Genomic DNA, 13491 nt, shown 5'->3' with positions numbered 1-13491 from the left:
TAGCTCTGTGAAAAATGCTGGTGGTATTTTGGTAGGGATTGCATTAAATGTGTAGATTGCTTCGGGTAGTATAGACATTTTAACAGTGTTTCTTCCTCTAGTTCATAAACATGAATATTTTTCCAAATATTTGTGCCCTTTTCAATTTCTTTCATAAGTGTTCTAAAGATTCAGAGTAGAGATCTTTTACCTCTTTGGTTATGTTTACTCCTAGGTATTTTATGGATTTTGGTGCAATTGTAAATGGAATCAGTTCCTTGATTTCTTTTTCTACTGTTTCATTATTGATGTATAGAAATTCAATAGATTTTTGTTTGTTTATTTTGCACCCTGCAACTTTACTGAATTCGTGTATCAGTTCTAACACTTTTCTGGTGGAGTCTTTCAGCTTTTCTACATATATTATCATGTTACCTGCAAATATTGAAAGTTTGACTTCTTCCTTGCCAACATGGATGCCTTTCATGTCTTTCTGTTGTCTGATGCTGAAGCTAGGACTTCCAGTGCTAAGTTAAATCACAATGGTGAGAATGGGCATCCCTGTCTTATCCTGACTGTAGAGGAGAGGTTCACAGTTTTTACCCATTGAGGATGATATCACCTGTGGATATTTCATATATGGCCTTTATGATGTTCATTTATGTTCCCTCTATCCCTACTTTGTTGAGGGTTTTTATTAAAAAAAAATGGATACTGACTTTGTCAAATGCATTTTCTGCATCTGTTGAGAAAATCGTATGGTTATTTAAAATTTTTCTTTTATTTTAGAGATAAAGGGAAAGAAAGAGCACACAAGCAGGAGACAGGGGCAGGGGAGGGAGAGAGAGAGAGAGAGAGAAAGACAGAGACAGAAAGAGACAGAAAGAGACAGAGAGAGAGAGAAAGAATCCCAAGTAGGCTCCATGCTTAGTGTGGAGCCCAACATGGTGCTTGATCCCATGATCCTGAGATCACGACCTGAGCTGAAATCAAGATTCAGACACTCAATGCACTGAGCCACCCGGGTTCCCCAAGAATCATATGGTTCTTATCCTTTATTTTATTAATGTGGTGTATCAGATTCCTTGATTTGCAAATACTGAACCACCATTGCAGCCCAGGAATAAATCCTGCTTTATTGTCGTGAATAATTCTTGATTGTGGTGTTTTGTTTGATTTCCTATTATCTTGTTGAGAATTTTTACATTCACCTTCATGAAGAATATTAGCATATAGTTCTCCATTTTAGTGGAGTATTTGCTTTTGGAATCAAGGCAATGTTGCCTTCATAGAATAAGTTTGGAAGATTGCATTCCATTTTTATTTTTGGAACAGTTTGAGAAGAATAGGTAGTAACTCTTCTTCAAATGTGTTGGAGAATTCCCCTGTGACGCCATCTGGCCCTGGAATTTTGTTTGTTGGGAGTTTTTTGATTACTCATTCAATTTTCTTGCTGGTTATAGGCCTGTTCAAGTTTTATATTTCTTCCTGTTTCAGTGTTGGTACTTTATATGTTTCAAGTATTTTATCCATTTCTTCCACATTGTCCAATTTGTTAGAACACGTTTTTTGCATAGTGTTCTTTTATAATTGTTTGTATTTCTGTGGTATTGTCAACTCTCCTCTCTCATTCATGATTTTATTTATTTGGGTCCTTTCTCTTTTCTTTTTCATAGGTCTGACTGGGTATTTATCAATTTTATTATTTTTTTTAAAGAACCAACTCCTGATTGTATTGTTGTGTTATGTTTTTTTCTTTTTTCTATATTATTAATTTCTGTCTAATCTTTATTATTTCCCTTCTGCTGGCTTCATGTTTCATTTGTTGTTCTTCTTTTAGCTCCTTTTGGTATAAGTTCAGGTTGTGTAATTGACATTTTTCTTTACTTATTGAGATAGGCCTGTATTGCTATATACTTTCCTCTTATGATTGCTTTTGCTGCATCCCAAAGATGTGGATCATCATGTTTTCATTATCATTTGTTTCCATGTATTTTTTTTATTTCTTCTTTAATTTTCTGGTTGACCCATTTAATTGACATTTATTTGTTTTCTTTCCACATGTGTGTGTATGTGGGGGGGTTAAGTTTCATAGTGTTGTGGTCTGAAAATATGTAATGGTATGATCTCGATCTTTTTGTACTTGTTGAGGCCTGATTTGTGACCTAGTATGTGATCTATACTGAGAAGTGCACCCATGTGCACTTCACAAGAAAGTGTATTCTGCTGCTAAGTCCATCTGGTTCAATGTGTCATTCATAGCTTCCTTGCTGATTTTCTGCTTATATGATCTGTCCATTGATGTAAGTGGGATGTCAAAATGCCCTACTATGATTGTATTATTATCATTGGGTTCCATTATGTTTGCTATTAATTATTTTATATATTTGGGTTCCTCAAAGTTGGGGACATACCTGTTTACAATCTTTTAGATTTTCTTGTTAGACCCCTTCATTATGATATAGTGTCCTTCTTCATCTCTTACAGTCTTTTGTTTAAAAAGTAGTTTGTCTAATATAAGTATGGGTATTCAGCTTTCTTTTGATGTCCATTAGCATGATAAATATTTCTCCATCCCCTCACTTTCAATCTGCAGACATTTTTAGGTTTAAAATGAATCTCCTGTAGGCAGCATGTAGATAGATCTTTCTCTTTTTTTATTCATTCTGACACCCATTCATATATATATATATATATATATATATATATATAATTTATTGTCAAATTAGCTAACATACAGTGTATATGGTGTCCTCTTAATTTTGGGGTAGATTCCCATGAATCAACATTTACATACAACACCCAGTGCTCATCCCAACAAGTGTCCTCAATACCCATCACCTATTCTTGTTTATTCATGTTTATTTTTGAGAGAGAGAGAGAGAGAGAGAGAGAGAGAGAGAACATTGGAAGGATGGGGGGGGACAGAGGATCCAAAGCATGCTCTAAGCTGATAGCAGTGAGCCCAATGTGGGGCTCGAACTTATGAACCATGTGATTATGTCCTTAGCCAAAGTTGGACACTCAATGAACTGAGGCACCCAGGCACCCCAACACCCATTCTTTTGAATGGACTATTTAGTACATTTATATTCTGAGTAAATGTTGATAGTTATGAATTTAGTGCCATCTTATTGCTTGTTGTCTTTATTTCCAGAGATTTTCTCATTTCCTTTCTAGTCTTTTTCCCAAAGAGTCCCGTTTAATATTCCTTGTAGGGTTGTTTTAATGGTCAAAGTCCTTCAGGTTTTGTTTGTCTGGGAAACTCTTTGCCTCTCTTTCTATTCTGAATGATAGGCTTGCTAGATAGGGTATTCTTGGATGTAAGTTTTTTCTACTCAGCATATTGAGTATATCATTCCACTTCATTCTGCCCTGCCATTTCTGTGGAGAGATCTGGTGATGCTAATCGTATTTGTCTTCCCTTGTAAGTTAGGATTTTTTTTTCTCTTGATGCTTTTAGGATTTTTTTCTTTATCTGTATATTTGGCAAATTTAAGTACAATATCCCTGGTGTTTCCCTGCTTTTCTTGATTTTGGTGGGAGTTCTGTGAGCTTCCTGGTTTTGGTAGTCTGTTTCCTCCCTCAGATTAGAAAATTTTTCAGCTATAACTTCCTCAAATAAACCTTCTGCTCTCTTTTCCCTCTCTTCTTCTTCTGGGACTCCTATGACACAAATGCTATTATATTTCATGGAGTCACTGATTTCCCAAGTATACTTTCATGATCCAAGAGTTTTCTTTCCCTCTTTTGATCAGCTTCATTATTTTCCATTATTCTATCTTCTCTTTCACTTATTTTTCCTCTACTTCTTCCATCCTTGTGTTCATTGCATCAGTCCATTTTGCATCTCAGCTATTGTATTTTTCACTTTGGCCTGAATGATTTTAAGCTCTTTTGTCTCTGAGATAAGGGACTCCTTCATGTCTTCTGTGCTTTTTTCAAGCCCAGCTAGTGATGGATAACAGCTAGGAAGTACCTCAGAACCAGAGAGTAGAGAGCCAGGGGGAGGACAAAAGTGTGCTGCAGTGGGGCCTCCTTCCATTTTGTGCATGTATATTTTGAAAAATGCAATCTGAGTGCATATACATTTTATTGAGTATCATATCTTCAGTACTTTTCATGTCACAAGTCTTCATAATGATTCATTTTAATGGCTTCTAAATATTACAATTTTGCCCATAGTCCATAATGAACAGTCTTGTGTATTAACCTTTTGTTTTCCTTATTTCCTTAGAATAAATTCACAAGGGTGGGATTACTTAACCAGAGAGTATACAATTGGGATTTAACAACCAATAACAGGTTTTATTTTTTTAGGAAAAGAAATGAGCTATAGTTCTTCTAGTCCTCTTCCTCTTCTGGAACTGAGTAGTTGACCCTGTAGAGCTGTGCTGTCCAATTAGCCACATGTGTGGTTTAAATTAAAGATAAATTAATCAAAATTAAATAAAATTCAAAATTCAGTTCCTCAATTGCACTACCAACATTTCAAGTACCCAGTAGCTACACATGCCTGGTGGCTAGTGTATTGGAAAGCATAGAGACAGAACATTTCCATCATTGTACAAAAGTTAATGGACAGTGCTCCTTTAAGAATGTCTCAAAAGGTCATGGGTGGCATTTTGAGTGGGAATTATTTGTGGTATGGGACTTTACTGTGCTTTGAGAGGCTGTTTAGCATCTTTGGCCCATGTTCACTACATGCCAGTAGTGTTCTCTCTTGGATCAGTCTAATAACAAAAAGTCTTCCACATTTACAAATGTCCCACAATAGAATAAAACTATCCCCTTTGAGACCCACGGAGCTTCTATCTTAGAATAGAGAATCTCCTAACTTTTTGTCGCTGGCTTTAGGTTGGCTATGCCTGGAGAAAGAAAAGCTTAGAAAGGTGGCTTAGAAAAATAACCCTGGTTCAGGGCCTAACTGCACTCTATTCCCATTTTCCTCCCTTCTCCTACTGGTCTGTTTCTTGCTTTTTGGTAATTGCAGGAACAAGACACTGCAGATGGAGAAGATCAAGGCACGTTTGAAGGCTGAGTTTGAGGCCCTTGAATCAGAGGAGAGGCACCTGAAAGAATACAAGCAAGAGATGGACCTGTTGCTACAGGAGAAGATGGCCCATGTGGAGGAACTCCGACTGATCCATGCTGATATCAATGTGGTATGTAGCTGATGGCCAGAAGCCTACCTCTAGGCCCTCTGAGAAATAGACAGTAGTGAGTACCATGGCCTCTTGTGATGTGGCTTTGGCCAACCAACTTGGGAGAGTAGGCATCAGGCTGTAGTGGAATGGAAGAATCCAGGAGTTCTGAGATCTATTCTTGGCTCTGTCACTGATTGACTGTATATCACTGGACAAATCCCTTTTTCTGCTAGGCCCTATTTTCCTTCTCTTTACTATGACAGGGAGTCAGTCACCTCTAAAGTCTTTTTCAGCACTGATGTGCTCTCATTCTGGGAGTTGAGAGTTAGCCTTAGGGTAAAGCAGAGCAGACAACTGCCTCTTGGGTCTAGCTCAAAGGGCTCCAAAGCTTCCAAGTAGGCTAAACAAATAATATCTGCCAGCCTACTAAAGTGAGGCTCCCTCATTAGAGTCTCTCTTTTGGAGATACTTGGAACATGGAGAATAAACTGCCAGCTAAGGTGATAAGTTTCCCATTTTTTGGAGTTATTCAAATATGGTCTGAATGATCACCTGTCTGAGCTGCGGTATTGATATTCCTGCACCAGGAGGAAAATTGGAGGTGCTTACTTATAATGTCCTTTCTAATCCTTAGAGCTTATGACAATAAAAAGTATTTTTTTAATTACATTTGAAGGAGTTGAGTTTTTATTCTTGGGAAACTCATTTTTATGACAATACTTATTTCCTGGTATTGCCAAGCCAAGGACCTTAAAGGAAATATAGATGTGACTTAGACAGTAGTAATGGTATTTTCTGTGTCACAGGATCACAGGATTCCAGGGTCTCATGAGGAGTTTGCATTTCTGCTGCCAGCTAACCAAGGATACAAAGTCAATTCAGTTAAGAAAATATTAGCTGGGGCTGAGAATCTAACCCAGTGGATCTCAAACTTAAACATACATCAAAGTCACATGGAAGAGGCTCTTAAAACATAGATTATTGGACTCCACACCAGAATTTCTGATTTTATATGTCTGGGGTGGTGTCTGAGAATTTGAATTCCTAATGAGTTCTCAGGTGGTGCTAATGCTACTGATCTAGTGACCACATTTTGAAAACCACTGATCTGAGAGAAAAGCCACTAGCCTGGGAAGCAGAAGTCCTGAATTTTTGTCTAGGTTTTGCCCCTGAGAAGTATTTCTCTGAGGAAGTTTTTTTTTTTCTTCTTGAGTCTCAATTATCTGATATCTAAAATGTTGGTGGGGCAGACTAAATGAGCTCTAAGGTCCATTCTAGCTTTAAGGTGCTATATTTGAATAATAACTACCATTAATTGACCCTTTACTCTGTGGTAGTCCCTGTACTTAAAGCTTATATGCACTCAATCACTGAATTTTCCTAAGATTATATGAGGTAGGAACTATTATTATCACCATTATACAGATGAAAAAAACTGAGGCTTGAAGAGAGTCATATAGACTACAGGGTGAATTAAGGACATGACTATAGATTGGCCTGGCTCTGGAGCCTGTGCTATTTTATCCACTCAGCTATAGACCCTTGTGGAGAATGTTGGTGTCTTTTCTTGGTACCTACCTCACTCTATGTTTCAGATGGAAAACACCATCAAACAGTCTGAGAATGACCTAAACAAGCTGCTAGAGTCTACACGGCGGCTGCATGATGAGTATAAGCCACTGAAGGAACATGTGGATGCCCTGCGCATGACTCTAGGCCTGCAGAGGCTCCCTGACCTATGTGAAGAGGAGGAGAAGCTGTCCTTGGAGTAAGCTGCTTGCTCCCTGTCCTTGCAACATACACACACACAACACATACATACTTACACACACATGTAGCGACACATATACAAACATAAAATCTGGTTTAAAAGTCATGGTACCCAGTCCTAGCCCCAGGACTGTCAGTGGTTGACTCATTGTATGACCTTGGGCAAGTCTCTGTGCACCAAAACAAGGACAGTTAGACTAGTATTTCTAGGTGGCTTTTAAAATTCTTTGTGCAATTTTGGTAACACGTGACTGTGTCTGTGACTCTTTGTGTGTGTGTGTGTGTGTGTGTGTCTGTGACTCTTACAAGTTTACTTCCCAAGTCAAGGTCCAGAAGGGATGTCTAGAAACCTTTGAAAATATAGAAGGCTGGGCTTTCATGGTCTCTAGCGGCTAGCCTTGGAACTTCTGTTTAAGACCCAGAATTAAGAACTACACTCACCTTACAGAGACAGTTCAATTCAGTAGAAGGAAGCAGACTTCCATAAGGCAGAGCAGGCTGCCTGTGGATGTTGTGAGCTTCTTACTCTGAAAAGCATGTCAGCATAGGCCTGAGGATACTTGATGGGAATATTGCAAAGGTACATGGGATAAAAAATAGGAAAATACCCTTTAAGGACTTTGCTAGCCCTGGGATTCTTGATTTTCTGGGTCTATCAGAGCCAGAGAGCAGAAGGATTACCCTTACCAGCAGACAATGAGCCAGGTACCCAAGGGGAACCTTGTGCTGGGGAGGGTGTAGGAACTTTCTATACTGAGCCACAGCCCAACCCCTTTGGTTCTGTGGCATGGAGTCTCTAAGAGGGGCAAGGTTCTCCTTGCTTTCAGAATGATCCAGCTAATGTCTTTCATCTCCAAAGTTACTTTGAGAAGCAGAAAGCAGAGTGGCAGACGGAGCCTCAGGAGCCCCCCATCCCTGAGTCCCTGGCCGCTGCAGCCGCTGCTGCCCAACAACTCCAGGTGGCTAGAAAGCAGGACACTCGGCAGACAGCCACCTTCAGGCAACAGCCTCCACCTATGAAAGTAAGTGAGCTGGGTAGGGGTTGTGGAGGAAGGAAGGTGTCTTCAAGCAACCTCATGGAAGGCTGGGATGGGGGCTTTGGAATTGCCTATTTGGTGCCTTCCTAAAACAGCCTTTGCTTAGGACACAGAAGAAGGGGTGTTTTATATGTGCTGTAGCAGACCAGCTGTTTTTTTTTTCTTTCAAGATTTTATTTAAATGTAAGTTAGTTAACATATAATGTAGTATTTGTTTTAGGAGTAGAATTTAGTGATTCATCACGTGCATGTAACTCCCAGTCCTGATCATAACAAGAGCCCTCCTTAATTCCCCTCACTCATTTAGCCCATTGCCCACCCACCTCCCTTCCAGCAACCTTCAGTTTGTTCTCTGTATTTAAGAATCTCTTATGGTTTGTATCCTTCCCTCTCTGGTTTTATCTTATTTTATTTCATTCCTTTCCCCTATGTTTATCTGTTTTGTTTCTTAAATTCCACATATGAGTGAACTCATACGGTATTTGTCTTTCTCTCACTGACCTATATTGCTTAGCATAACACACTTGTTCCATCCATGTTGTTGCAAATGGCAAGATTTCATACTTAGTGATGACTGAGTAATATTCCATTGTATATATATACTACATCTTCTTTATCCATTCATCAGTCGATGGACATTTTGCTCTTTCCACAATTTGCCTATTGTTGATAATGCTGCTACAAAACATTGCAGTGCATGCACCCCTTCGAATCAGTATTTTTGTAATCTTGGGGTAAATACCTAGTAGTGCAATTGCTGGATCATCAGGTAGCTTATCCCTGATGAATATGGATGCAAAAATTCTCAGTAAGATACTAGCAAATCAAATTCAACAGCATATAAAAAGAATTATTCACCATGATCAAGTGGGATTCATTCCTGGGCTGCGGGGCTGGTTCAACATTCACAAATCAATCAGTGTGATACATCACATTAATAAAAGAAAAGATAAGAACCAAATGATCCTGTCAATTGATGCAGAAAAAGCCTTTGACAAAATTCAGCATTCTTTCTTAATAAAAACCCTCGAGAAACTCGGGATAGAAGGAACATACTTAAACATCATAAAAGCCATTTATGAAAAGCACACAGCTAATATCATCCTCAATGGGAAAAAACTGAGAGTTTTCCCCCTGAGATCAGGAACACAACAGGGATGTCCACTCTCACTGCTGTTGTTTCACATGGTGTTGCAAGTTCTAGCATCAGCAATCAGACAACAAAAGGAAATCAAAGTCATCAAAATTGGCAAAGATGAAGTCAAGCTTTCACTTTTTGCAGATGACATGATATTATACATGGAAAACCCAATAGGCTCCACCAGAAATCTGCTAGAACTGATACATGAATTCAGCAAAGTCGCAGAATACAAAATTAATGTACAGAAATCAGTTGCATTCTTATACACTAATAATGAAGCAACAGAAAAATAAAGAAACTGATCCCATTCACAATTGCACCAAGAATCATAAAATACCTAGGAATAAACCTAACCAAAGATGTAAAAGATCTGTATGCTGAAAACTATGGAAAGTTTGTGAAGGAAATTGAAGAAGATACAAAGAAATGGAAAAACATGCCGTGCTTGTGGATTGGAAGAATAAATATTGTTAAAATGTCAATACTACGCAAAGCAATCTACACATTCAATGCAATCCCAATCAAAATTGCACCAGCATTCTTCTCAAAGCTATAACAAGCAATCCTAAAATTTGTATGGAACCGCTAAAGACCCTGAATAGCCTAAGTAATATTGATGAAGAAGACCAAAGTGGGAGGCATCACAATCCCAGACTTTAGCCTCTACTACAAAGCTGTAATCATTAAGACAGCATGGTATTGGCACAAAAACAGACACATAGACCAATGGAATAGAATAGAGACTCCAGAACTGGACCCACAAAAGTATGGCCAACTATTTTTAACTTTTTTTAATTCAAATTAGTTAACATACAGTGTAGTCTTGGCTTCAGGAGTAGAACCCAGTGATTCATCTCTTACATATGACACCCAGTGTTTATCCCAACAAGTGACCTCCTTAATCCCTATCATCCATTTAACCCATCCCACCACCCACCTCACCTGCAGCAACCCTCAGTTTGTGCTCTGTATTTAACAATCTCTTATTGTTTGCCTCCCTCTCTGTTTTTATCTTATTTTTCCTTCCTTTCTCCTATGTTCATCTGTTGAGTTTCTCAAATTCCACCTATGAGTTAAATCATATGATATTTGTCTTTCTCTGACTGACTCATTTCACTTAGCTTACTACCCTTTACTTCCATCCACATTATTGCAAGTGACAAGATTTCATTCTTTTTCATTGTCAAGTAGTATTCCCATATATATAAACACACACACACCATATCTTTATCCATTCATCAGTCAATGGACATTTGGGCTCTTTCCATAATTTGCCTATTGTTGATAGTGCTGCTATAAACATTGGGGTCCATGCACCCCTTTGAATCTGCATTTTTGTATCCTTTGGATAAATTCCTAGTAGTGTAATTGCTGAGTCATAGGGTAGTTCTGTTTTTCATTTTTTTTTAGGAAGCCCATACTGTTTTCCAGAGTGGCTGCACCAGTTTCCATTCACATCAACAGTGCAAAAATGGTTGCCCTTTCTCTGCATCCTTGTCAACATCTGTGGTTTCCTGAGTTGTTAATTTTAGCCATTCTGACAGGTGTGATGCAATATCTTATTGTGGTTTTGATTTGTATTTCTCTGAAGATGATTAGTGTTGAGCATTTGTTCATGTGGCATACCAGCTGATTTTATAGCCTCACATTCCCAGAGGGGCTACAATGCAGGGAGATTGACAGGATCTGCCAAAGCATAATTTTTAAAAAGTTAGAAACAAAACTTGTGCAAATATATAGTGAGCATGTGTTGTTAATGAGGAATTCAACAGGATTACAAAGCTGGTTCAAAAAGCATTTAAGAAACACACATATATAGTAAGGGAATGAAAGGAATGCTGAAATAAGTTTGGAAAATTAAATACAGAACTGGTTGATGAACTATAACCTTTAATTATCTTTCCTTTGGAACAGAAATAATCTGCATCTCTACTGGGCAAAAACCATTTGTTGCTTATTAGCATAAATCACAGAGTTGGGCCCTGATCAATAGTAAATAATCAAATAAAGGAACATTCTCCTAGAGCAGGGGTCAGCAAACTAGAACCCACAGGCCAAGTCTGATTTGCTCCCAGTTTTTGTAAATAAAGTTTTACTGGCGCACATGTATGCTTGTTTGTTTATGTATTCTCTGTAGCTTCTTTCACGTATAACAGTTATAGTTGAGTAGTTTTAACTACCACCATGTGACCTAAAAAGTCTAAAATATTTATTCTCTTGGAGTTTGTAGAGAAAGTTTACTAATATGTATCCTAGAGAATTGAATAATCCTTGACACAGCCTGTTGGTCCATGCTTTAACATAATATTAAATGGATATATAACTCTCATTTTGTGTTATTTCCCAACTTTGGATATTTTTCCTCAGTACCCTTTTTTGACCCTCATTCCTTTATAGCCCTTACATCTGTTACATCTGGCACTGATCTCTCTACTTGAGTCTCAGTCATTGATTACTACTCCTTTCTGTTGGAAAATCACAACTGCCTTCTGGGGATCAGAAGCCTGAACTATAGGCTAAAAGAATCTGATTACTAACTTTCTTTGTCCTGTGTCCTTTCACTAGGCCTGCTTGTCATGTCATCAGCAAATTCATCGGAATGCACCTATATGTCCTCTGTGCAAAGCCAAGAGTCGGTCCCGGAACCCCAAAAAGCCAAAACGGAAGCAGGATGAATGAAGAGATGGAGAATACATAGAGCTCTGCTGCTCATAACACTTCCCCTTGGCCAGAGTGATTAATGTCCTGATTTGAGACCACCCTCCCCTACCTCTGGCAAGTTTCCTATTTAATGTGATGGAAGCACAACCCCTCTCACTTTGCTCTTATTTCTTTTTTCTCTTGGAGTTTCTGATTTAAGAAGGTGCTAATGACAGTGTGTCTGATGATCCCTTCTCTCCCATCCACATTTCAACCCTTGCCCTTGTTTGAAGTTGAGGGAAGGACAGAAAGCCCAGATGTGATTCTCTGCCTCTTATGTCTGAGGCCTGGGGCCTAAGGGCTGAGGGTTGGAGGAGGCCCTTACTTCAGGTAAAGGCTCCAGTGTGACCTCTCCTTGTACTTTTGCCTTAGGCTCTGAAGGGACAATAGTCTTCTTGCAGGACTTTCCAGTAGCCTTGGTGTATATTTATCCCCCACTGCCACACTCATCTCATCTCATCTAATCAAAGTCCAGAAGTAACTTGGACAAGGCCTCCTTTGGAGTTCACTCTCACCCTAGTCTCCCAGATATACTAAAGTTCTCAGGTACCAGGCTGTGTGTCTAGAGATTCTGAGACTTACGGGTTTTTCTCCCATAACCTTAGCTTTTCAAATCAATGGCAGAAGTTCCCCACGGTGAAATTAGGGAGCCACACCCACTCCACAAGTCCTTTATAACTTGCTGCCTAAATCATTGGGCTCTAATGTAGGAGCTGCCTTATGTTGAGAGGGACCCTATGCTGACATCTGTGTTGCCAAATGTTCAAAAACATTTTGAACAAAACCATTTTTGTTCAGAACTATTATTCTGGCACTTACATAGTGATATATATGATAATCAAGTGAGTGATAACCATTTTACACAGGCAAGAGGGTGGGACTTTCCTTCTATCCATCCATCCCTCTCTTGGGTCTGCCCTCTTCTGTAAGGAGGCCTCAGCTCAGGTCAGCTGCTGGCCACCCCCTTTCCTATAGATTCTCCAGGTGGCCTTCCCTTATAGAAGAAAAGGCACTAGGCTCCTCAGGCCCTGTATCTCTCCTCTCTACCAAAATCAGATGTCTAGTCAAGTTACTCTTATACTTAAAGACAGATGGGAGTTGGCTGAGTGAGAAAGTTTTAACTCCAATCTCAGTCCCTGGCTGGGGAAAGGGGGATATTTTCTTCCTTCTTTAACTGTAGTTTCAAGTTGCTGGTGTTCATGTGTTCATAATATAAAAAGTTCCTCTGCTCTTTGAAAGGAGAGTGTTATGTCCGTACGAATTCTTTTAAATAAACATTTTTTCATTGGAGTGAATGCTGACTGAATGCTTCTAAGTACCAAGTAATATAAAAGACATAGTGCCTTTTCCCCTTCTGGGTAGCTCTTCTTCCCTTTCATTCCCTCCACCCTATAAATGAGGAAACTGAATAAACCACTGCACAATAATTTACCCTATTATTATAATTTCCATTTATTCTCTACCCACTCTGTCCCAGGTCTCTATGCAAGATGCTGTATGTACATGATTGTATTTAATTTTCAAAACAATCTTTCTAATTTTAATATTTTTGAGAGAGAGAGAGAGAGAGAGAAGGAGGAAGTGGGGGAGGGGTAGAAGGAAAGGGAGAGAGAGAATCTTAAGCAGGCTCCACACCCAGTGCACAGAGCCTAATGCAGTGCTCTATCTCACAACCCTGAGATAATGAGCTGAGCTGAAATCAAGAGTCAGATGCTTA

At 39.0% G+C, this 13491-nt stretch overlaps 1 protein-coding gene across 1 annotated transcript in view; it reads left to right on the top strand.

Annotated features, from left to right (window-relative positions):
- The window catches only part of ZC4H2 (zinc finger C4H2-type containing), a 42643-nt gene extending 29452 nt beyond the window's left edge, over positions 1 to 13191 (top strand). Inside the window, exons 3-6 of the mRNA XM_047844920.1 lie at positions 4973 to 5144; positions 6722 to 6894; positions 7756 to 7918; positions 11640 to 13191. Coding sequence (XP_047700876.1) covers positions 4973 to 5144; positions 6722 to 6894; positions 7756 to 7918; positions 11640 to 11753 — 622 coding nt within the window. The 3' untranslated portion in view covers positions 11754 to 13191. The remainder of the gene's footprint in view (positions 1 to 4972; positions 5145 to 6721; positions 6895 to 7755; positions 7919 to 11639) is intronic.
- Positions 13192 to 13491: the final 300 nt, after the last annotated feature.

This window comes from Prionailurus viverrinus, chromosome X (genome assembly GCF_022837055.1).
Source record: "Prionailurus viverrinus isolate Anna chromosome X, UM_Priviv_1.0, whole genome shotgun sequence".
NCBI lineage: Eukaryota > Metazoa > Chordata > Mammalia > Carnivora > Felidae > Prionailurus > Prionailurus viverrinus.
The sequence above is the reverse complement of the archived record's forward strand: the minus strand, read 5'-3'. Positions and strand labels throughout refer to the sequence as shown.